Consider the following 26882-nt stretch of genomic DNA (forward strand, 5'->3'; position numbering starts at 1 on the left):
TCATAAATCCCTACCACCATGTCAACAAGTCCTCCACCATTTCGAATTAGTAATTCATTAGTCATGCGCTTTATAGCGGGGATAGTGGGACACATTCCGAATTTGATGGGTGATTAAAGTAGCCTAATAAGTGAGTGTTTTAGATTTAGATTTAGTTTAGTTTAGTCTATTGGTCCTTTAAACAAATTACAACACAAATAACCCAAAGTACAGGTGTAAATCGTCAGTGTAATACAAAAAAATATATAATTTTGGTATATATATATATATATATATATATATATATATATATATATATATATATATATATATATATATATATATATATATATATATATATATATATGTGTGTGTGTACAATTTTAACTAAAAACCAAGGACCAAAAAGTGTAGACTGAAGTTTAAGATTATGACGCCTACCCTTTTCACAAGAAAAAAGGAAAGGAGAAGAATTTTTTTTTAGCTTTTATAAACTACTGCATTTAGGATTTAGAGAATGAAAGAAAATACATAAATAAAGCCATATGAAAGTTGCCTACAAATATATATATATATATATATATATATATATATATATATATATATATATATATATATATATATATATATATATACATATGTATGCACATGAATACATGCATACAAGTGTTTTACTCATCAAAGGAGGCAGCTGAAGCTGAACTGGGGTAAAGAGAGATACAGAAGCCCAAGCCAATGTTGACAGTCAATTCCAGCAGCCAATCAAGAGCTCTCATGTAGAATCCGGCCATGGGAACCGCGAGGGAGGTGCATGCATAGGGAAAGGCAAATACGTGCGTGAGCAGCCTCAGTACCGACCAGGGGAGAACGCATGGAGGGGCAGAGGTTGGAACTGGATTAACAAAAAAAAAAAAAACATGTCTGATGATCTGATTACGGACTGGCACCCAAAAAGACCTTATATTGGCCTTTTCATTCTCACATGAATTCTAGTCAGCAGCAACCGCGTCTTTGGATGGACTCGCCGCTTCACTGAGATGCGCGCAGTAGAATCTCCGGGGCTCAGCAGAGGAGACAGCAGTTTTCAAAGTTATTGAAATATTTAAAAACGCCATCAAATCATTTTGTTCCTTTTTACATATTTGTTAAGACGTTTGAGACTTGTAACTTCAGGCAGAGATGGTTGAGGTTTTTTTTTTAAAGTTAAGTTAACAAAAGGATGATGGTCTATGACGCGTTTTTCTTTAAGCCAAGTGTCCTTCTTTTTCCGGCAATGATTGTGTTTCTAATCATCGCGTGCCTTACGGATGAAGCGTTTTCCCAGATCCGCTACTCTGTCCGAGAAGAGGCGGATCGCGGCACGTTGGTGGGGAATATCGCGGAGGATCTGGGGCTGGACCTGACCAAAGCGGATTCCCGGCGGTTCCAGGTGGTGCCCAGCTCCAGAACCCCGTACCTGCAGGTGAACCTGGACACCGGGGCCGTGTCGGTCAACGAGCGGATCGACCGGGAGCAGATCTGCAAGCAGAGCCCCAGCTGCCAGCTCAACATGGAGGTGTTCCTGGAGAACCCGCTGGAGCTGTTTCGGGTGGAGATCGAGGTGATGGATATAAACGACAACCCGCCCAGTTTCCCCGAGACGGACATCACGGTGGAGATCTCGGAGAGCGCGACTCCCGGGACGCGCTTCCCCCTGGAGAGCGCCTTCGACCCGGACGTGGGCGCCAACGCTTTACGCACGTACGAAATCACCACCAACAACTTTTTCCACCTGGACGTGCAGACTCAAACGGACGGGAACAAGTTCGCGGAGCTGGTGCTGGAGCAGCTGCTGGACAGGGAGCAGCAGGCCGTGCACAGGTACGTGCTGACGGCGGTGGACGGCGGCGCGCCGCCGCGCACCGGCACCGCGCTACTGCGCGTAAAGGTTCTGGACTCCAACGACAACGTGCCGGTGTTTGACCAGCCCGTGTACACGGTGAGTCTCCCCGAAAACGTACCTGTGGGGACTTTAGTCATACAACTGAACGCCACAGACCGAGATGAGGGACTAAATGGAGAAATCGTGTATTCCCTCAGTAACCACGTCTCCACGCGCGTAAAGGCGCTGTTCGGCATCGAGCCGCGCACCGGCCGCCTGGAGGTGCGCGGAGAGGTGGATTTCGAAGAGAGTAGCTTGTATCAGATCTTCGTGCAGGCCAAGGATCAGGGTCCGAACGCCGTGCCCGCGCACTGCAAGGTCTTGGTGAAAGTCGGGGACGTGAACGACAACGCGCCGGAGCTCAGCTTCAGCACCGTGGTGGACGCGGTGGGCGAGGACGCGCAGCCCGGCACCGTGATCGCGCTGCTCAGCGCCACGGACCGGGACGCGGGCCAGAACGGGGACCTCCACGTGGAAATCCTCGGAGACGTCCCGTTTAAGTTAAAGTCCTCCTTTAAGAATTACTTCACCATCGTGACGGACGGGCCTCTGGACCGGGAGCGGGCCGACTCCTACTCCGTGACGGTGATGGCGAGGGATAAAGGAACTCCTGCTCTCGCAACCAGCTCCTCAATCCGCGTCCAGGTCTCAGACGTGAACGACAACGCGCCTGCATTCACTCAGTCTGTATATGACGTGTATGTGACTGAGAATAATGTTCCTGGGGCGTATATACACGCCGTGACAGCTCTTGATAGTGACACTGGACAGAATGCACTCATTAATTACTCCATCATGGATTGTGACATCCAGGGGATGTCAGTCAAAACGTATGTGTCGATCAATGAGGAGACGGGATACCTTTATGCTCTTAGGTCCTTTGATTATGAACAGATCAAGCATTTCACATTTATGGTCCAGGCAAAGGATGCAGGTACTACGGAGCTGTCCTCCAACACCACGGTCAAAGTGATCATTGTAGACCAGAATGACAATCCCCCACTAATGCTCGCTCCTGTAGGGAAGAATGGAACAGCCAAGGAGCTCCTCCCTCGCTCCGCTGAGCCAGGATACCTGGTGACCAGACTAGTGGCGATGGATGCAGACGACGGTGAGAACGCTCGCTTGTCCTACAGCATCCAGAGGGGGAATGAGAACGGCATGTTCCGGATGGACTGGAGGACGGGGGACCTCAGGACTGCAAGGCGGGTGTCATCTAAACGGGACACTCACCAATTGTACGACTTGCTGGTGATGGTGAGAGACCACGGCCAGCCCCCGTTGTCCTCCAGTACCAGCGTGTTGGTGATGCTGGTGGACAGTGTGGCTGAAGGCCAGGGCGACAGGGACAAAGTAGGCCCAAACAAAGCCACGGATAACACCCTGGACCTCACGCTTATCCTCATCATTGCCCTCGGTTCTGTCTCCTTCATCTTCCTCCTGGTCATGATTGTGCTGGCGGTGCGCTGCCAGAAGGATAAGAAGTTCAACATTCACACCTGCCTGGTCAGCGACTGCTGTCTGGACTGCAGCACCTCCTGCTCCAAGCAGGACCGGTCCCGGAAGAAGAAGCTCAGCAAGTCGGATATCATGCTGGTGCAGAGTAACGTCCACGTTAGCGGGACTGGTACGCCGCAAGTCCCCATTGAGGAGTCGGGGAGCTTTGGCTCCCACCACCAGAACCAGAACTATTGCTACCAGGTATGCCTGACTCCAGAGTCTGCCAAAACCGACCTCATGTTCCTGAAGCCATACAGTCCGTCTAGGAGCACAGACACCGAGCACAACCCCTGTGGAGCCATAGTGTCAGTGTACACAGACCAGCAGCCGGACATCATATCAAACAGCAGCATTTTATCTAATGAGGTAAGAGTCATCCCCACATACATTCACGTTTCTGGAACTTGTCTTAAACTGCATTCATAAAGTGGATTGATTCTTAGAAATACAAATCCTTATTTCATTTATTTCATGATCAGCAAAATTCAAAACACACACACGTGTACATACAGTATACATATATAGAGTATATATACACATATATATACATACATATATATACACACAGTATATATCTATACATATATATACAGTATATACGTATATATATATATATATATATATATATATATATATATATATATATATATATATACATATATACACACAGTATATATACATATATATACTGTGTGTGTGTGTATATATGTATTTTTACAATATATATATATATATATACACACAGTATATATATGTATATATACACTGTATATACACGCACACACACTTATACACACACACACACACCCACACATTTATACACACACGCACACACACACACACACACACACACACACACACACACACACACACACACACACACACACACACACACACACACACACACACACACACACACACACACACACATTTATGCACACACACATGCATGAAGCATGTCTTCTGCTAACCCCTTCTGCTGGTGGTTGTGGAAGTGACGGTATGTTTGACGTGTGTGTGTGTGTGAGTATGAGCTGGTATGAAACTCCCCCAGGGAGAATGGTACAGTCACAATGCTCTAAAGTTACACAAGATCATATCAGTGCTCCTCATAAAAGAGCAGCACTGCTTCATCTTGTGCCTTCGTAAAATATTTGTGGAAATTGCACCACCTCAAACATGTACTCCAAACCAGATATGAGAAAATGAAAATACTGACAGTACTTTTTTTCACTATGCAAATTATGTTACATAAGTTGTTGAAATGATGTAGAGAAAAATCTACTTCTCTTTCAGACCAAACACCAGCGCACTGAGCTCAGCTACCTGGTTGACAGATCGAGACGTGTTAACAGGTAAAAACCAGATTCTCACAGCAGGCTTTCTTCCACTTTCTTTTCACAACAACCTGAAATACAGCTCTAATATTTTATTTTTTCATCTAGTTGACTCAAAAATGACAGTCATTACAGTAAAGGCAATTTACACCTATTCAGGGAGATCAGAAAAATATATTTTGAAATGAAAATGAGGCTTTGCTGCTCTTTTTTTGTCTGTTTCAGTTCAGCCTTTCAGGAGGCCGATCTGGTTAGCTCCAAAGACAGTGGCCATGGAGACAGCGAGCAGGGGGACAGTGATCATGACGCCACTAATCGAGGCCATTCTTCTGGTAAGGTTGACTGTATGCATAGCGTCGCCTCTTTTTATCCCAGCAGGCTGATTTTGGTGTTTTTAAGGTGGATCAAGGGAAAGATCAATGGCTTTCAAGTTTCTATAGGTCCTGAGGAGGATTCATTGATTTGCATGTGTTTACTATGTGATCGGGATCCCAAAGGAGATAATTAATGGTAACAAGATCTGGTTGCAACAAACAAAACAGCTTGGTTATTAGAGCTACTATGAAACTATTGATACTAACACTCAGTTGAAGTCAGTATCAAATGAGCCATTTCATGCTGTTCAGCTTGGCCTTGAGTTAAACTGTCTTGTGATTTCCTGCTATCCTTTAAATTCAGTGTAACAGAACTAGATCCCGTCTTTGTGACCTGTTTACAACAGCTATGCTCTGATGAGAATGTGTTGGCTTTTTCCTTCTGTTTCGGAGGGGTTGCCACACCAGATCACTGCAGTCTGCATATTGATTTGGCGTATGTTTTACACCAGATGCCTTTCTGGACACAATCCCAAAAGCACAGGGGGATTGCTGATGATTACAATGTTTCTCTTGCCAATGATTACAATGTTTCTCTTAATACTTTTTTGTATCTTGTCTGGCATAAGATGATTGACACATGATTGGACAGTGATCAAATCTGAAGCTGCTGTCTGTAAATATGCAGTGCCATTAAATGAGGTGTTTGCTGCTGGGAGCGTGGTCACTCCTACGACCACTTAACAAGATGTGACAGGCTTTTTAATGAGGTGGCGCATGCACAGAAGTACTTGGAAGTGGCCTCCTTTAGCCAACAAAATGAGGTCCATTCATTTGTTCATTAGATTAATTTACAAGTGTCGCATTTTTTTTACATGCATTACAAGCACTTCTCCATGCTATTAGATCTCCCCACAACCGCCCTGTCTCAATTTCCTTTGTTTTCACTTCCCTTCCTCCTGACAGTACCCTTTTACAGGACTTGATACCTTTTTATTCCACTTTTCCATACCTATTAGTAACCATTTGGACTCTTTAGACTAGGGCTCACTGAGATATGCATGCCAGCTTTAAATCTTTATTCAGATCAGAGGTTTTTGGTGCAAGCTGTGGAATGTGTTGTCATGCTTGGTCAGCTGCACCAGAGGCACTGACTACATTTACATGCAGTCAATAACCCTTTTCTAACCAGAATATTAGCAATAACCCGGTTACGCACGGCTATGTAAACACCAATAACCCTTTTGAATAACCGGAATTTGCTCATATTCTGGTTTTTAAAAACCCGAAAATGACCCCTGGGTTACTGCTTTTCTAACTGAATATTGGGTCATGTAAACGCCAAACGGGATTTCCCCATCAAAAGGAACATGAATTTGTTTTCTGCCCATGTTCTTTTGGCAAGAATCGTGGTCTTTTGAGTCCAGGAAGTTCTTATAAACACGGAGAAACCAAGACCAGGAGGCGACTAATAACTTCATTGCTTCATGGCGTTCTCTGTGCATAGCTGGTTTGATCCAGATATCCCAAATGATTAATTACCATGTAAACAGGGATAACCCTGTTTGCTCACGCATTGGAAACAGAATATTCCCAATGTTTCAGTAACCGGAATATTGACCTTAACCCGAATTTTGACTGCATGTAAACGTAGTATCTGATTGTGCTATAGAGCTTTTCACTGTCACTTCAGTTGATTTAAATGATTAACAGCGATAAGTAAGCAGAACATCACCAGAGCTAAACATTGTACAACCCATCTCAGACCCCGTTTTAGCTGCTGTGTATTCATAGTTAAATTTTTTTGTCTTGTTTGCCATAGTAGAACATTTTTTCACCTTGACTGAGCTGCCATATGTGTATGGAGTCATAAAGTTTCAAGTGCATAGTCTTTCATTTGATAGCTGCTAGAGCTAATACTTTGCAACAATGGCACCCGTTATTTTGTGGGTTGAGTAGGGTTGAGTATAAACTGTGAGTATATGTAAGATATCAGCGGGCCAAGCCAGGCAGCTGTGACTGATTTGATAGGACTACCAGTTCTCTGACTGTAAGAAGACTGTCATGCATTAAAGTTTCAAGATTAGAACCTTACACAGCCCCGTATGTGCTCATGCTGAGATTTTATGTATAAAAATACAACCATACAAATACAACCCTAGGTTTCATTTGAGTAAAATGTCAAATAAAATTAAAGCTGCAAGCAGCGATGAACGGGCCCTCGCGCGTTCAATTTTCACCCAAAAAGATCAAGGACTCAAAACAAAGTCCTATGACACCACCCATGACTCTTTATGTCAAACCATTCAAAAAATATGGCAGAAAATAGGATCCATCAAATATCAACCAATCAGAAGAAGGGGCGGGACTAATTTGCACCAATTAAGGTGAAGGAGTCAAAACCGCGTCAAATGACACCACCCACGACTCTATGTCAAACCATTCAAAAGTTATGGCAGAAAATAGGACTTATCAAATATGGACCAATCAGATGAAGGGGGGGGGGGGGGGGCACGCTTTTTGGCGTCTAGCATCGCCACGGTAACGCTTTTGACTGAGAAAAGTAATGCGCGTCGTCGCAGGATAGATACGCACACTTTGATGTATAACACGTTACGGTTCAGGCCGTATTAACGGCCGAAGAAATCGCATAATTTGCGCCAAAATGACACGATTAATTCAAAATGGCCGACTTCCTGTTCGGTTTCGGCCATGGCGCTAAGAGACTTTTCTTTAAGTTGCAACATGATACAGGTGTGTACCGATTTTCGTGCATGTACGTCCAACTGTATTGTGGGGCTTGAGGCACAAAGTTTTCTAGGGGGCGCTGTTGAGCCATTAGGCCACGCCCATTAATGCAAACCATTAAATATCCAATTTTTCACCAGGCCTGGCTTGCGTGCAAAATTTGGTGACTTTTGGGGCACGTTTAGTGGGAAAAAAGGCCCTCATTTCGTTGGAAAAAAAAAAAAAAAAAAAAAAAAAAAATTCCTACAGATACAATAGGGCCTTCGCACTGTCAGTGCTCGGGCCCTAATAAGAATAAGAAAAAGAAGAAGAAGAAACAAAAGAAAAAACATCCATATATGTAAAAGATTTGAATTAAACCTTTATTTGCATGTGTGTGTTTGTGAGTGTGGCTGCTTGTGTGTGTGTTTTAGAGACAAAGATTTACTATGGAGAATCAAACTGATGTATCTTTGCATTACATACAGAATAATATTACCAGAAATATGTTAAATACTGTAATATTTGTCTCTTTTTTTGCATGTGTCGTTATGACTTTTCAATCTCTGTTGTCACTTAAATACCATACATCTTCCCCGCTCTTCTCTTTTCTTCCTTCTGCTCATTTCCAGCTGTGGATCTATTCTCTAACTGCACGGAGGAGTGTAAGGCTCTGGGTCACTCTGACCGCTGCTGGATGCCAAACTTTGTGACCTCTGAAGGGCAACAGGGTCTAGACTACCGCATCAACCTTCACGTCCCCGGCATGGACTCAGTCCCAGATACGGAGGTATTTATGAGACCGCAACAAATGAACAGCTGATTTTCCACTTTTGGTAAAGGGATGCTTCTCTTATGGCGCTTTTCCACTAGTACCTACTCAGCCCGACTCGACTCGACTCAGCTTGCCCTTGTTTCTTTTCCATACCGGGATCAGAAGTAGGCAGGGTTGGAGTGAAACTGCTGTGACGTACTTGATTGTGAGACACAACTTGTCTCGGCACTGCTGAAAAGTCTGTTTGTAGCCCTGAGCAGACATGGACTGAGAAAGCTCCTGATATATTTTTTCATTCCTCGTCGCTCCATCTAGCTCTCTCTGAATATTTTCCTCTGCCACCATTAGACCACGGAACAGAATTCTGTGCTGCCATTGTTCTTCGAATAAAATGAACAAGAAGCCGCAAGCTGCTCTTGAAATGTCACATCCTAACAGACATCTGATTGGCCAATCCCCCGACCAATCGGTGGCATGTAGTGTGATGACATCAGATGCAGCCGACTAAGCCGCTAAGAACCTCGGCAGAATAGTTACAGAAAAAGTATCTACTCGGCACGTTAGACCCCTAGTGGAAAAGCGGCAAACTGAGGCGAGTCGGGCTGAGTAGGTACTAGTGGAAAAGTACCATTTCACTAACATTTCCTCCACCATAATCATCACATTGGACCATCTCTCTATTGAGAAAAGAATTTGAATTTTTGCCTAGCTCATGTCAGTATTCCATGTGCAGCCATGTGCTTCAGTTAAAAACGAAAAACGAATTTAAAAAAATGAAAACAAAAATAAATGTCTCACCCTATGAATGTTTCTCTTGACCAGTTCTACACACACAAGTCTATTCAAATACATTGTTTCCCATTATCAATGTGCAGGATATTGCATATTTGTACCTACAATCACACACTGATGAGCACATGAAGGACAGCTGGAGTCTTATGCTACATCTACTCTAGTCTGCATTAATTTCAAATGCAGTTTCAAACTGCATTTCAAAGTCTGTCAAAGACTTGACAGTGACCCGTACAGTTACCCCAAGAACCAGTGGTCCATGGACATTAATATTTGGTACAGTTACCAAGAACCAGTGGTCCATGGACATTAATATTTGGTACAGTTACCAAGAACCAGTGGTCCATGGACATTAATATTTGGCCACAAATCCAGTTTCCTGATATTTATATGTACTTAATTTCTACGCCGGGGAAATACACGAAGCAAAGATTGAAGGCATACAAAAGTCTTGACGCTTGGTCCGACTTCAAGGCAGGATTTGTTGTAGAAATTAAAGTTATGAGGACACCGAACTTTATGATTTGACTGTTTAACGTTAGCTACCCAAAAATCCAACATTACCTGATACAAAATGGGAACCGCAAATCCACGTTTCGGTGCCTGGAATCCAGTTGTTTCTGTGAATTGCAGCGATCCATTTCTCTCTTAAGCTTATTTTTCAGCAGTCTGTAAAACGATATGACTGGCCAATAGAAGGTCAATCATCATTGACTCCCAGGTTAAAAGTCCAACTTAAGAGCAGAAATAAACATATTTACAGCCTGGTTCAAAAAAAACCTTTTGGTTTCAAACATTTGATTTCACACCCATGACAACTCTGAGGAGGATGAATATTTTTATACCACACAAGGAAAAATCTATATAAAGCATTACATTTATTGATGGTCATTTTTGATATCGCCCTGGAGTCAAGATGTTAAACGGTATATTCCGCTGTAAATGTCTGCCAGCAGCTCTGCAGATATTTAGGCGGGGTTCAGCTGAAGAAGCTGAGTGCAAAGCACCTTTGATTGAGCTTCATGTTCCCATTTGCCTCTTGAGCAATAATGGTTTGTGCCCCTTATGTGTGGAAAAACTGGCTTTGAATCATATTTTCAGAAGCCATTGGGTCACATGACCTACTGCTTTGTCCATTGTTTTAAAGACTATATGGTTGTTGCACATCTATGAGTTATCTTACCTGGCACAGGCAATCAGGAAAGGGTACAGATCTGAAGACGAAAGAAGACCAAATTTTGAAGTTAATCGGTGTCATTGTTTCCAAATGTTTACATTTTTGTCCATCCAGATCACAATGTTTATCTAAAAGATAAGCATGTTTCCATATCTGAAAGTCAAATTTGACTCTAATGTGGATACTAAATGTAACCTTAAAGGGGACCTATTATGAAAAACACGTTTTCTCTTGCTTTAACATATATAAAGTGGTCTCCCCTCAGCCTGCCAACTCAGAGAAGGAGGAAAGCAACCAGATTCTGCAGTGTCTGTACAGCCGCCCGGATGAGCCGTCCAGTGTCATGTGGCTTCTACGAGCCGTTCAGATTCTGCTGATTTTCGTTACGTAACCAAAATGCAAACCACGGCCACAACTATAAAACCGTGTAACTGCATGAGCGTCCGACTATCGTAGCACTGCGTGACATCAGACGCTCTCTGTCCATCTCCCTCCAGCAGCTGCCACTTTATTGAGGTTTTTGTAGTGAAATGAGGAGGAATCATAGAGATAACTTCTCATTTCAACTAACTGGATCAGCCGTTCCTCATCATGACTGTTTCCTACAGCGCTTTCAACCGGCTTTCAACGTGAGCGACAGGAAGAAAATAGAAGCAGGGCGTCCAACAAATATTCAGCTCAAAACGCTGCGCTGCGTCGCTGCGGCCAGTTAGGACAGTCCAATAGAAAATAAAGCAATGGAATTTATTTTATCGCTGACGCTCGCTCGCATCGCATGCATGACACAGTGTAAAGGCTGATTTATGGTTCCGCGTTACACCAACGCAGACCCTATAGCGTAGGGTACGCCGTAGGCTACGGCGTAGGGTCTGCGTCGATTTAACGCAGAACAATAATTCAGGCTTAACTCCGCCGGCCGGGGCTTCCGCCATTTTTTCGTAGCGGTGTATCGCGTCATTCAGGCAGCCAATCAGCACAGTGCCTCATTATCATAGCCCCGCCCACTCAGAATCCCACATAGATAATGAGGTTAGAAACGGTAAAGATAAAGACATGGCCCAGAGGCTGAATTTCTAATTTATATAGAAAAAACAATCAAAAGCTTGTTTTTAAGACATTCAAGACCTGTTTAAAATAGACATTAAATGCCATAATAGGTCCCCTTTAAGAAAAGTTTTATCTTGCAAATTGGAAATGCAATAGCCTTTGTGTCTTGTTCACAGACACTTTGAGACGTTGTGGACCTGAGGATCACAGCACCAGTCTTCTGATTTTAAAACAACCACTCTACCAACTGACCCATGGCTGCACCATTAGGATTGTTTTAAGGTAGATGAAGATGTTTGTGTTTCTGCCCTTGGTGTTGTGCCAAGTACACCAGAATAACCAAATCTGCAGAATAACCAGGTTGTTGTCATGGGTGTGGCTGAGTTGGAGCCAGATGCAGGAAAGCAAGGCGAAAAAACAAAACAAAACAAAACACACACACACACACACACACACACACACACACACACACACACACACACACACACACACACACACACACACACACACACACACACACACACACACACACACACAGCATGACACGAGACAGTACAGGCCGGCAAGCGAAAGACGAGATATACAAAGAAGGCTTGACGAGACACAGATAAAAAACGATGAGGACAGATGAGAACAAAGGAAGTCAAGACACAACTTAAACAAGGACATGGGATTTCAAAACAAAACTGGACGTAAATCCAAAAACCGTAACGAAACCCAAAACTGTGACGGTTGGGTACAGTTCAACATTATACCCTAGTTAAACATAATAATATCCTGAAACATACAATGTTAATAGATACAGAAATGAGACAGCAATCCATCTCCTTGGAATGGTCTTCAGAACACGCAGATATCATAGCAAAATTAAATGCAGTCTTATTTGCAAAGGAGCAACTGCTATTCACAAAGAGCTGAAGTTCTATTCATGAAAAATGTAAAGTATATCTATGGCTGAAACGCATAAGCTCCTATCTGCAAAATGATCAAAACAAAAAGTGGGGAAAATCTAATCTCCACTTTCCAACTCATTAATACCTAGTCTATATCGTTAACAGATAGTATAGTAATCCTGTCCCCAAAAAAGTGTGTGATTTATTGGGTATCCATAAAAATATATAATTGTTTGAGAAATATAGTTTTTATTTTGTGCTGGAGAGTGAATTTTACAGTTAGCAGCCTGTGTATTTCGGTCATTGATATTTTGGAGATGAACAATTATATATCCTTTTCTTGAGGCTGCAGTGGGAGTTTTCATGCAACATAATGGTTGCAAAACACACACATAACGATACACGTAACACATAAATCCTGTTTAACATGTCTGAAAAGGGGTAAGAAGAAGTAAGACTTATTTAATCATAACCCATCTCCAATATGCTCTGCCGGAGGGTCCCCCTTATGAGCCTGGTCCTGCTCAAGGTTTCTTCTTTCCTAAAGGGGACTTTTTTTATTTTTTCTTCTTTCGTGATTCCATGACTACAGCTATGGAAACTTTAATAGCAAAATACTTCAAAAATATTAAATATAAGCAAAAGAAAGCAACTCCACCCTGGCTAAATAATGAAAATTGTATACTACTGAAACAATGGCATTAAAAACATTATCATCTAAACGTAATACTGATAATCTTCTGTACAAAAGTTTGAGAAATGAAGTTGAACAGGAATTACACAACGCAAAGTCATAATATTACTAGGGGTGTCAAATAAGTGCCTTAATTGCGATTCATTAATTACCTGCATATTTAGCGCGTTATGTTTTTGAATCATTTACTTTATTTTTTAATCTCTTACTTTACTTTTTCTGTTTGCGAGTTGGCTTTTTTTTTAAGTTTGTGCTTCTTGAGTTGTTAGGAGTGGAAAGGACTGCCAAGGACTGTCTAGGTATGAGCACTGGGTGATGAAAATGGGTAAAAAATCGGGGATAAAAAAAATAAATAAATAAATAAAAATAAAAAAAAATAAAATAAAAAAAAAATAAATAAATTAAAAAAAAAAAAATATATATATAAAAAAAAAAAAAGGAGTGGAAAAACAATAGTCAGTCACACTTTGAAGCAGAGGTGTATAATCCAGCTGCCATAAAGTAAAAATCCAGTCCAGCAGTTGTTCTAACCGGTCACTAAACCAGCTCCTCTGCAGGTAGATGGTAGGTCGTTAGTGAAAACCCCTGTTCTAAATGTACAGGCTGATCCAGAAACATGGCAGGGTTTTTACTTTATGGCACCTGGATTATACACCTCTGCCTTGAAGTGGACATTGATTGGCTATCACTGTGTGTGGGCGTGGTTAGCTACGCTGGTAGACTCCCATTGTAGCTGGACAGGTGGGGGGGGAAGAAGAGAGGTGAAAATGGAGGAGCATGTGAATGTGGTTGGTCCGGTGAATGGGAAATTTACATTTCTAAAACTTGTTTTCTTTGTGAAAAGGACTTTGCTTACCACCAAAGCAGCTCAAGTTTAGCCTACCACATAAATGCAAAGTCCCGGTTGCGAGCGCGGTCAGAGCTGACGTTAGCAGCAACGATGTTAGCTATGTATCCAGCCACAGCAACGCTATTCACCAGACAAACTGGAGCAGAGCAGCCCGCAGATGTGCACGTCTGCGACCGAGAGGCCGGTGAATGTTCTTGCCAAGAGGATGTACTGTAAATAGTTATGACTGCATCTGTTCAAGCCTGTTAAAAAAATAAATAAATTACTTTATAAAGCCACTTTTTGTTGTTTAGTTTAGTTTAGTTTATTTCGGTCATGACATCACAAAAAAAGAATAAAAATAAGACAAACATCAAAATAGCTTTTACAAAATTAAAAATGAAATAAAAATGACTACAAGGAAACAAATACACTGTTCAAAGAAAACATTACAAAAAAGTTTCCAATATACAAATAACATCTAGACCGAAAAAGGTGTAGGCTGAAGCAAAGCTTATTCATTGCCTACCCTCAAAAATATTATTTAAAGTAATGAAATAAAAGCAAGAAGTAAGAGATAAGACTGCCAGTAAAACAGATTGCCTCCATGGGGATAACAAAGATTCCTCAAGAAATAAGAAAGAAAAAAAAGGTGCAGTCTACTGTACATGTTTCCTTCATCCTTGAATAATCAAATCAAATCACCAATTAAATTAATACCCAAATCAAAATAGCAAGCATCACCGCTCATTACGTTGATATAGAGAAATCATCCTTCTTTTCAATGTTTTTTTAAATAAGGTTAAGGTTCTACATGATTTCAAATCCCTCTCCAACTTATTCCATAAATCCACCGCTGCCACTGTAGTTCATCTCAGTTTGGTGTTGGTTCTGATTTTTGAATTCCTGTAGGCCTATATGCTCTCCCCTCTGAAGTTGTTATATATCAATATTTTGATCTGACACAAAAATGTAACGAATTCAAAGGAAAACACCTCAAGTTGAGGGCTTTTCTCAGCAATTTTTAGTCGCTTGACAGCACTAAATATTACACACAGCTGATAGGAAATGCTAATAGCCATAGTGTAACCCTGTGGAAACAGATTTAATCAACAGATCACATGGTCAAGAATAAATTAGAGAGCTGAAAATAAATGGAATAACCATAACTGATAAGATCACAATGGCTCATGAATTTATGACATACCTCATAAAATGCGTCCAAGAATTAACAAAACTTTGATTGTATAACAGCTGTAACTGACTCGGAGGCCGTAGACATTTGTCATTTATTTAGCATAAAATAAATAAATGAAGTAATTTAACATCCATTAAATTCTAAGGCAAGGGATATCTATAATTTATAAACTCTGTTCGTTAAGAGACAGAGTACAGAGCTTGTTAAATTCATCTTGTTAATTTATCAATTAGAGAAAGTAAAGTTCTAAATGGCTGGAAGAAAGCTATCGTTACACCAATTTTCAAAACATGAGATTCTGATTTGGTCATCAGCTATCGCCCTATCTCTTTTCTGCCTGTGTTTTCAAAGGTACTTGAAAAGGTTGTGGCATCACAGGTTATTGAACATCTAGAAAACAATCAACTGCTGCATTCTCAACAATTTGGAATCAAACCAAAATATTCAACCGAAACTGAAAATATTTTTTCCATTGAAATCATAAAACAATCTTTTGACAGTGGTAATTTCAATTCAATTCAATTTTCAATTCAATTTTATTTATATAGCGTCTATTACAACAGTTGTTCTTTCCAGAGAACCTAAACATGACCCCGAGACATTATTACATAAACATAAACAATGGCAGTAATGTTGTGGGGGAAGTGTCTCTGGAGCTTAAAAAGGCTTTTGACACTATCAGTCACAACATACTACTGGCTAAGTTAAAATCCTTCAATTTTCCAAAGAAACAGTTGCTTGGTTTGAGTCCTATCTCCCTAATAGACAGCAGTGTGTAAAAATGAATCAAGAAAATACAATGGGGATTCCCCAAGGATCAATTCTTGGTCCATTACTTTTTAGTCTACTCATCAATGATTGACCTAAAACCTGTCCTGAGGCGAGCTTCCAGCTTTATGCAGATGACACGGCCATCTATGCTCCTGTCACCCAGCAAGGCAGCAGAGACCCTAACGCAGTACCTGTATGAAGTCCAACAGTGGCTGGCTGGAACATACCTAAAACTTGTAAATGGGACCCATTTGACTCATAATGGAATTTGACCTGTATAAATAAAGGTTAAACACACTTTGTATACACTGAACTATCAGTGGGGTTTTTTTCTTCAATTTTGGTCATATACAAATTGTCACAATTCTATTTAAAGAAAATCTGATCACCGGTTCAAAAATTGGAAGGAGGAACTGATTTGATCAAAATTCCCCAGAAGTGTTTATTGTACAGACTACTTGATATCAAGAGTCTATCACTGACTGATAATCAGAGACCCCGACCGTAATCATTTATACTATAGGTGAAGAGGGCATGGTTTAGACTTTGCCTCTCTCATGGTTGGCTGGTTCTGGAGGCTCGTCCCCTCGTCCAGTCCAGCGCCACCGGAAAAGGGAGAAAACTACATCTGGTGACACTGGAGGAGGAGAAACTACAACCCCCTGCATTTTAGTCTTGCTTTCTCACATGTCTTTGTTCCGAACACGTGGTCCACCAAGCGCAACTAGAGGAAAACCTATCGACCACATTTATGATACAAAATTAAGTTGGCAGGTACGTTAAATGCATTTAAAAAATGAAGAATAATTATTCAGACATGAATATTGTATTTGACATGAAATATGAAACTCTACTGATCAATAACAAGATAAACCAAAGAAAATGTTTCTACCCTTACAATAGCATATACATAACATATTAGTAACTTCTTCAGAACATTTCAATAAAGTCTGGATGAATAATACCAAAGACTGCTGTGAGTGTTGCCGGCATTTGCAAGTTATGCCCAGCGATTGTATAAATGATCCATAGTGCATGCAGTGTATCACTGACGATCACCTGGCATGGCCTAGAAAAATGCTGCCGATCAAAGTTGCACTAGACATCACAGAAGTCGCAGTGTCAACATCAACATCACCCCCATGCAGAAAACATCAAAGAACCCTGTCAAAGAGTCTCCTGGCCATGAGCGTGTGAGTGAACGTGAATGCAAGGAATATCCTTCATCACCCACAACGTCACCATCACGCTCACCCTCTGGTGGAGACGATTCAGGCTCCAACGCTTCAGTGGCTGCGTCTGTGGCCTCGACCTCCTCCCAGCCCACAGAGTTCCACCATAAGCTTGTCATACATGCCAAACTGCTGTAGCCTCCCGATCCATGGTCTTAACCAGTTCTTTCTCCTCTGTTCCCTTCTTCTTCCCCGGGCTCTATGGGCAGCATCTGGTACAGCGTCAAATTGATGAGGCCATACTGATGTTGGAGGACAGCTAGTGCATACTCTTGTCTCAGCCATGCCACATCCTCAATCTCTCGAATGGACATTTGGTCACCATAGTCTTGAGGTGAATATATTTTGTACATGCACAAACATTTTCAACAGCTTTGTTATACTACAATCTATGACAGCATGCTTCATCTCGCTCTGATCTTATCCAAAAGACTTATTCAATTTACGTCAGCGTATTTGCCACATTTTTCACATGTCGGCATACACTGGCTAAATCAAGGTGTGACAGGGCCTTAACTAGTCTGGCACTGTCACTGCCTTTCCTCACCAGCAGCTTATCAAAGCCACTGGAGAGCCTGTTCCAGGTCCAAGTGGGACCTCTGCCATTTATTTTAACTCCAAAGCAACTTCCTAAGCGTGAATTATGGTTCTGCGTTAAATCAATGCAGAGCCTACGCCGTAGGGTACGCGGCTACGCGGCGGCTCTCTAACATTAGGAAATGAAAGCAAATGCACAATGTTAGTTTAATAGGTTTATTTACTTACAGGTTTCATATTGGGTTGATTATACTTACCATTTGTTAATTCCCTTTTTTTGACTTACCATTCAAGTATAGTGTTTGGGAATGGCCGGCTCAGCATTCAGCCCAGCATTTCCTGTCTTTTCTTAATATCAGTGATTCGAATTATTGGGTGATACCAAGCAAGGGGATTTTCTTTTACCCTGGTTATTTGTGTTTGTCCGTTTGATTTTTCTTTTGGGACACTAAAAGGATTTTCTACTCTTTAGGTAACTAAAATGCATATGAAGTTGTAAATTAGTTTTGGCACATATAATTGATTAGGTTGGTTAGAGTGTTTGTGTGACGTGACCCGTTGGTAGGGAATGGTTAATCTGAGTTTAATTGATGAGTGACTTCTGTGTATATACTGAGAGGGTTTAGATTTAGGGGAGAAGAAGATGGTGTGATTTGAAAATGGGAAAATGGGGTTGAGAAAATGAAGAAATAAACTTGAAAAATCATTGGAGTTGGTCTGTCTGCTCTCTACTTGGATGCTCGAGACCCACTACTTTACAATGACAGCAGGAACTATTTCCTGCAGCCATTTTCAGTTCATGTTATTATTTACACCAATGTATTGGGTTTGGTCTAATCACAGTTAGTTAACATTAGTAACATGATCAATTTAGAGGACCAATTTGCCAATGTAAAATATGTTACCAGGAAGAGGAAGTTTTAAAGAGAACAATTGCAAAGTTTACATGTTTGTTTCCTGTTTAAAAACTTTTATTGTACCTCCTAAAATGACTAGTGAAACTGAAGACTATATTATATTACAGTTTAAGTCATTTTTTTCAGTCAGGAAAAGCATAATATTGGATCTTTAACACTTCTGTATGACTGCAATAATGTTTAAATTGATGGTTCAGAACTTCCTTACCTCTTTTTTGATTTGTAAGGATTTGATTCTGTTCACCTGTCACACGAACACAAGGTTTAATTGAGCCCTCTATGCTGGATCCTGACACATTGTTGTGACTTCGTATTCTCCTCCCTCTTCCTCTAACATCACACTAATTATTAACGTAATTTCTTTCCTAAATCTCTGAAATGATGCAACACCATTTTCATGATATAGATATATAATATAAACCTGTAAATTATTAGTAAACAAATGTGGTGGCGGTGTGGGGTTTGTGCTCAGCTGTAGAGGGAGCCGTGAAGCAGTGGTTCAGTGGAGCAGCTGCATCCATTCACTTATCATCAGCTGCCATTGCAAAAAGTGACAGCTGGAGATGGAGGGAGGATATACTAGAGCTGCTGTGTCTGCAGCCCGTTTTTATGAGTCTATGAGTCTTTTCTGAAAAGAAAACCTCAATAAACTCCTCTAAACCTCTCTTAGTCTGCTGGATATTGGCCACGGTTACATGATGTTTTTTAATTAGGAATGAATTATTCAGAATTAAATAATTCAGAATTAAACTATTTTCCTTCGAGTTTACAAGGAAATAGTAATTCTGAATTGAGGTTTACATGGAAAACACGTTTGATCGGCTTTATCCAATTCCGGTTAAGGTCTGGGGGTTGGGAAGGTTCTGATTGGATAGGGGGCGGACGTCTTTACGTTTTTACGTCTACCTGAAGAAAACAAACTTACTCGCTTAACTTTTTTTTTTTTTTTTTTTTACTTACTCGCTTAACTTACTACTTAGCACCAACATGGAGGACCACATTATTAGCATCCTTTTTGGATTGGTTTTGATTTTATTTTTGAAACAGCAGCACGACAACATCATGTCGATGATTTTCTTTTCTATTGAGTGCTGAGGAGGGAGATAGAAGACCGTGCTTTGGCACGACCAGCGTTTACTGCGTGCTGCCATCTTGAAACTTTGTTTGGAAAACAAGCCCAGCGCGGAATATAAGCGCCATGGAGACAGACGGGCGAGGGAACGAGCAGCGCAGAAAGACCAGAATTAATTTAAAGAGGAATGAGTGTATACATGATCGCGGAATTATTCTATTCGGATTTAAAATCGGAATAAACCAGCCACTTACTTCGGAATTAAGTTTAATTCGGAATGGCCATTTTCATTCGGAATTAGGTGTTTACATGGTCATTTTTAATCATTTTAAATCAGATTTAATTTTAATTCTGAATAAAAGAGGAATTAAACTTCCCATGTAAACACACTGATTGTGTGTTACCAGGTTCAACCTGCTACAATGATTCATACAAATGTTCACTACGGGACAATACGCATGGCAACCAGTGCATGAACATGAAGTGGATGTTCTGTGGTTCTTTTCATGAAAGGATTTTTCCCTATTAAAATCAGGAAGAGGGACACGTAAGACATGAGCAAATTCAGCTCTGTGTTTATGAACTGCCCCCTTTCAAAATGTTCCTGCAGAGTTTAATGAGTTTAAATTAATTGTCTTCATTATCAACTAATTGGGTTGATAAACTTGTTGCGTGCAGCATTCTGCACCAGAATGCAGAATGTCAGTGACAGAATATCCACTAAGCTTTCCGGATGCATTTGAGGCAATGGCCTGACCAGAAGAGGAGTGGGAATGGCAGTTAATGCGCCATGCGAAGGCCCTTGACCTCCCAACATTGGGTCGGAGGAGTTTCTGCTATGAGGATTACCACCCAGCCTCCTGGTCGATCTGACCAAAAAGGGTGCTCTCTACTACCCCGTTTACACGTAGCAAAAACGGTGGTGTTTTCATGCGTTTTGGCCGTAGCTCAAAGTCACCAAAAACGATAATTTCTGAAAACTCCGGCCAAAGTGGAGATTTGCAAAAACTCTGTCTTCACGTTTGCTTGTAAACAGAGGGAAACGGACATTTAGGCTTCACAACGTCACATTATGCGACAGAAACGTCACCAGCATCATGTGTGCGACCTGTGTTTACAATTTGTTTGGCCACTGAAGTTACTCGTGTCATTTGTTGATGTTTTTTTCCAGGATTCTGATTGGCTAGCAGGACTTTATCTTCTCGTTACACTGCCCCCTGTAGGTTTGGCTGCTCATAGCACCATAACAGCGTATTTATGCGGGTTCGTGTAAATGATGGTATTTATCAAAACATAGAGGGGGAAATATCCGTTTTTGTAAATACAAATGTGTAAACGTGGCCTACATGTGCTCTGCCAGGCAACAAGCTCTCTATGAAGAATTGCTGTTCCATCCACCTCGGTTCTCTCTCCCTTTCTTCCTGCAGATGCATCGGACAAAGAGCCTTTTTGTCTCATCAGTTTTAAGGGGTTGGCCACCCCAAACTCTAACTTAGTTGGAAACTGTCAGAAGTGTAGTAAAGTGGATAAGGACTTTATGATAATCCTGTGAGCAGGAGTGTAGAGAGCAGGGAATTAAACAGGTGCTTCCGCTTAGTTCATCACCATCTCCCATTTTAATCAGTTGCAGCTGGGAGCTGAGAAACAAGGACCCAGAGCTGCCACTCTACCACTTGTGGATTAGTTCTGAAGAGTGTCATAGTCAATAACAGGTGGGATAAACATATTTTGTGTTGCATCCTGCCGGATATTCTGCATGGTGGCTGAATCCTGCTGCAACATACATTTCACAAATCATTCTTGCATCCAAATTTCTATGCAGTTATAAACATGTAAAAGCAAAACAAACCCTAATACAGTTTATTTATAGTTTTCTTTTCTTTAAATAATTTAGCATTTAGAAGCTGTTTTCGGCTTTGAACTCCAGACTTCTTCAAAGCATCATCCAACATGTTACTGATGTGTCATTTATCAGTTAACCGGTCAGGGAGCCCTGTCAAAGTTGCTCTCCCAGACTCCCCCTACATCTCCATTGGAGGATGGAATCCATGGCATGTGAGAGAGTCCACACTCCCTTGACCTGATTGATGGTGTCACTTGCCTGCTGCTGGATTTCGATGGACACTCTAATCCATCGTTTGAATTTGTTGGTCTTAGACGTAAAGACGTTGCCCTTGTCACTGTCCATGATATGGTTCGTGCTCTGTGATCTATGATGGCAGATTTCTTATTTCCATGTTCTACTTTGTTCTTTCGTGTCCCAGTGAAGCTCCCTGCTGTCTCCTTTTTTGCATTCTTTTTGAGTTCTTTTTTCCATGTATTATTATTAGTGCTGTCAGGCGATTAAAAAGATGAATCTAATTAATTACATGATTTATAATTAATTAATCTAATTAATCGCATTCTAATCTCATATCTGCTAAAGGTCCCCAAATAATTCGAATTCTAAAATAAATGAAATTCAAAAGAAAAAATATCTTCCTGTTCAGTTGCAAACGTGTGTTGGTGAAGTGAGCTCACGCTAGCCCTAGTACCTGTAACGTTTACAGTGGAACTTGTCCGGACATGTTTAGCGTTTAAATGATAATTCAGGCTGGACCAGTCAAAAGTGTTACCGTGGCGACGATAGACACCAAAAAGCGCGCCCCCCCCTTCATCTGATTGGTCCATACAGATAAAACTTTGTGCCTCAAGCCCCACCATACGGTTTGACGTACATGCACGAAAATCAGTACACACCTGTATCATGTCGCAACTTAAAGAAAAGTCTCCTGGCGCCATGGCCGAAACCGAACAGGAAGTCGGACATTTTGAATTAATCGTGTGATTTTGGCGCAATTTATGCCATTTCTTCAGCCGCTTCTTTGCCCGAACCGTAACGTGCACCCAGGTGTGTTATACATCAAAATGTGCGCCTCGATCCTGCGATAACGCACATTACTTTTCTCTTTCAAAAGCGTTACCGTGGCGACGATAGACGCCAAAAAGCACGCCCCCCCTTCATCTGATTGGTCCATATTTGGTAGTTCACCAAAAGTCACCAAATTTTGCACACAAGCCAGGCCTGGCGAAAAATTTGATATTTAATGGTCTGCATTAATGGGTGTGGCCTAATGGCTCAACAGCGCCCCCTAGAAAACTTCGTGCCTCAAGCCCAACAATACGGTTTGACGTACATGCACGAAAATCGGTACACACCTGTATCATGTCGCAACTTAAAGAAAAGTCTCTTGGCACCATGGCCGAAACCGAACAGGAAGTCGGCCATTTTGAATTAATCATGTAATTTTGGCGCAATTTATGCCATTTCTTCGGCCGTTAATGCGGCCCGAACCGTAACGTGCACCCAGGTGTGTTATACATCAAAATGTGCGTCTCGATCCTGCGACGATGGGCATTACTTTTCTCAGTCAAAAGCGTTACGGTGGCGACGTAGACGCCAAAAAGTGCGCCCACCCTTCATCTGATTGGTCCATATTTGATAGTTCCTACTTTCTGCCATAACTTTTGAATGGTTTGACATAGAGAGTCATGGGTGGTGTCATCGGACTTGGTTTTGAGGATTTGACCTTCATTGGCCTGAATTAGCCCCACCCCTTCTTCTGATTGGTCGATATTTGTTAGTCCCTATTCTCTGCCATAACTTTTAAGCAGGTTGTGATAAAGACATGTGGGAGGTGTCATCGGACTCGGTATTGAGTACTTGACCTTCATTGGCCTGAATTAGCCCCACCCCTTCTTCTGATTGGTCGATATCTGATAGTTCCTACTTTCTGCCATAACTTTTGAATGGTTTGATATAGAGAGTCGTGGGTGGTGTCATCCACTAAATGTCCAGACCTGAAGAATCTACATGCAAGTCATACAAGCTTCCACTGCAGCCTGAACGTGCACAAGGGTGCGAGGGCCCGTTCATCGCTGCTTGCAGTTTTAATTTTTGTTGTTTTCCATGTTGTTTCGTTTTTGCTTCTTCTCTTTTAGATTGTGCTCATTGTTTTCCTTTGTTTATAGCCCATCTTGGATAAAAGAGTGTGAGTGGGTGTTGAATATGCTTTTCCTCCTTCTGTCTGTCTTTACCATCTGTTGTAATATTGGCCAGTTCTGACGCCTGAAAATGTTTGTGCTGTGGGATGTTTTGATGTCCAGAGGAGGTATTGGTCTGTGTGAGTGGGTTTTCTGTAAACTGTAATTGTAATACTGCTGTCTTCCGTCCAGGACTGACATGGTACGATTTATTTCCTCTTCCTAAATGAATTTTATGTTGCCAGTGTTGTCTATGGTGTTCAGGAGATCTGTGAGTTCTTGTGTATCTCCAGCTTTTATTTGCTCCAGGATGTCATCGACCTACTGTTCTCATAGTGTAGGTTTATAGTGCTCAGGTGCTGTATGACTGGCTTTGATTTCCAGGCCCTATAAAAAAAACTCTTCATGATTGAGATGTCCTATTGTGAACCCATCTTGCCTGTAAATTCTGCCTTGGAAATAGGTGGAATTTGCAACAAAATGTAAACATATCGTCAGATTTTTGTGTTTTTTCAAGTTTTCTACTCCCCATAAGTAATTTCTGTACAATCTTTAGTGTTACCTCAATGGGGTTTTGATGAATAACAATACAATATCGTGTGCGATGAGGACTCCTCCTTTTCGCTAAGGTTATATTGTTGAGTTCTTGAGCCAGTTGTTGTGAGTTCTTGCAGTGGTTTTCAGTTGTACCAAATAGGGGTTTGATGATTTCCACTAGAGCTTTTGAGAGGTTGTAAGTGATTGATCCTATGCTATCAGCTATGGGACATAGTGGTGGTTCTTGTGTATTTTTTGGTGTTCCATTTATAGAGGGTATGCATTGACGTCAGTTTCCCACTGGACCACGTCCCCTTCCTCGCACTGAGTGGCAAAAATAGCTGCAACTAGTGGGGGAAACTTTTTACAGTCTGTAAAACGATAACTCTGATTTCTTGCTAAATCTATGAGTACAGTCGATCGCACAACAGCTCTTTCCCATTTTAGATGTTTTCCAGTTGCTCAAACTGAAAGTTTACGCTGCCACTCAGTCTTTCTGACACTCAGTCTTTCTGACACTCAGTCTTTCTGACACTCAGTCTTTCTACCACTCAGTGGGCGTAACCCGCTGTGAAGTCGCATCTGATTGGCTCTCGTAGGAAACCAGTCATGCTTCTACCTTTGATTTTGTTGTCCTGAATAAATTGATAATATCAACAACTTCACTTCCGCCAATACTAATATTTTCATACTACAACCTCACACACATCATTTGTCCATTTGTTAAACCTCTAATTTGAGTAAATGCAAGAATTCCTGCCCCCAGACCCACCCCGGACACGCACGCATGCACACGCGCACGCGCACGCGCACGCGCACGCACACACACACACACACACACACACACACACACACACTAATATTCATTCATTAAACCAATATCTTTTTCTTCGTCTCACTAATCTAATGTACCGTTGCTGTGGATCTTGTACTATGATGTATAATAATAATTATTATAATAATAAGTAGTAAGTATTATTTTTACATATTTACATATATTACAACTGATTCTGATAAATCGTTTTTATATTGACATTGATGAACATTTACAATGTGAACATATAAACACACACACACACACACACACACACACACACACACACACACACACACACACACACACACACACACACAATGATACATGTCTAATGAGGCATTTTGTTTTTTTCCTTTTTTCTCTGCTTGCAGCAAAGAAAAGAATGTGCTTGCTCCTTCTGTGTGGACATAACAGAAACTGCCTGACACTTCATTTTCTCACCTACAACCAGCTGTAAAAAAGGAGAACATTTTGAGGATATTTTGTTCTCCCTGCCTTCATCCCTCTTTACACAGTAAAAATTTAAAATAAAATGACAGCTGGCTGAACAAAATCAGGAAATATCTCCTGAAGGACGTCAATAATTACTACTGTTCTTGAGGTACTTTGAACACACCATCCTTTAGGAAAAAACCCCTACTCCTAAGATTTAGTGGCAGTTGGACACAAGACAAAGGGGATGGGATCAATGTTGGAAGTCAGTTAAATGGATAGCTTTACTAGGAGACCCGTTTTTTCCTCAGTGGGACTGGGAATCTGACAGAAGAGCAAGAACAGTGATTGCAGAGACTGAGCACATGTCCTTCTGTTCTTTTCCAGTCTGTGTTCACCCGTTTACAGCACTGATGCACACATCTTTTGCAACAATAAGCCCTGATGAGGACTACATGCAAAGAAGGAAATGCAAATTCAAGCGAAAGCGACCCAGAGGAACAAGTCTTGCAGCTTTTGTACTTCAATGAGACGTCAAATTGTACAGGAGAATCTTTGTGCATTTCATGATGCAATACTGTGTTTAAGAATGTTTTTATTCCACTCTTGTGATCAGGTGTGTATATTGAAATCTGTTGTCTACTATGAACCTTGTTTTCTTATTTTTAAGGTCATTTTTTCCTTTCTCAACACAAAGAGGACAGTGCCTGGTCCACACTTTTCTGAGTCACCATATTTTGTTTTTAATATGTCAGAATTGATTACTCTTAAGAACTTTCAAGCTCAATGTAAAACTCAATATAAATCCATCTATATCTACTTGTCCAGAAATAGGTGCAATTTGTTTCTGAGGTTCTCATTCTTATTTGAAGGCTTTACTGCAGAAAGTGCAGATGATATATATATATATATATAATTTTGTTGATATTTATTGTACCTCTGTTTTGTTGTAAGTAATAACTTGAAAATTAATTTATAAATAAAGGAAATGCAAAAAAAATTGTACGCAATTAAGTTGGAATACATAAAAACACATAATTAGCTAACAATAAACTGAATGATGTTAAACAAATGTCCTCTCTGTTTTTAATCTACCACACAGACGCCCTAAAGAAAAAAACGTTTACGCTGGCTTGTTTGAAATAGGTTTTGCTTCTCTTGTTCACAGTTGAAGCCTTTTACCTTGTAGGAAAATATTACCTTGTTATCTCCAGTCATCTTTTAGTGGTCCACTCACTCTGGTACAAAACGCAGCTACCCGCCTTCTTACTGCAAGCGTGACCACATTTCCGCTGTCCTAGCTGCGCTGCACTGGCTCCCTGTTGCTTTTAGAAAAGATTTTACATTTTCATTGATTGTTT

At 41.1% G+C, this 26882-nt stretch overlaps 1 protein-coding gene across 7 annotated transcripts; it reads left to right on the top strand.

Annotated features, from left to right (window-relative positions):
* The first annotated feature begins 845 nt into the window (after positions 1-845).
* On the top strand, positions 846-26882 carry LOC133447278 (protocadherin-10-like). Of its 7 annotated transcripts, none has more exons than XR_009782899.1 (6): positions 846-3766; positions 4697-4755; positions 4963-5069; positions 8411-8568; positions 11746-11851; positions 25461-26882. XR_009782899.1 is itself a non-coding variant. In XM_061725903.1 (5 exons), exons 1-5 carry the CDS (start codon positions 1199-1201, stop codon positions 25512-25514), a joined length of 2946 nt encoding a protein of 981 aa, XP_061581887.1. In that variant the 5' UTR covers positions 846-1198; the 3' UTR covers positions 25515-26882. The 7 variants fall into 7 exon arrangements, 2 of the variants coding, with proteins under 2 accessions (XP_061581887.1, XP_061581888.1); XR_009782900.1 differs by having other exon boundaries at positions 25909-26882; XR_009782897.1 differs by lacking the exon at positions 11746-11851 and adding an exon at positions 17396-17520.

This window comes from Cololabis saira, chromosome 7 (assembly GCF_033807715.1).
Source record: "Cololabis saira isolate AMF1-May2022 chromosome 7, fColSai1.1, whole genome shotgun sequence".
Lineage (NCBI taxonomy): Eukaryota > Metazoa > Chordata > Actinopteri > Beloniformes > Belonidae > Cololabis > Cololabis saira.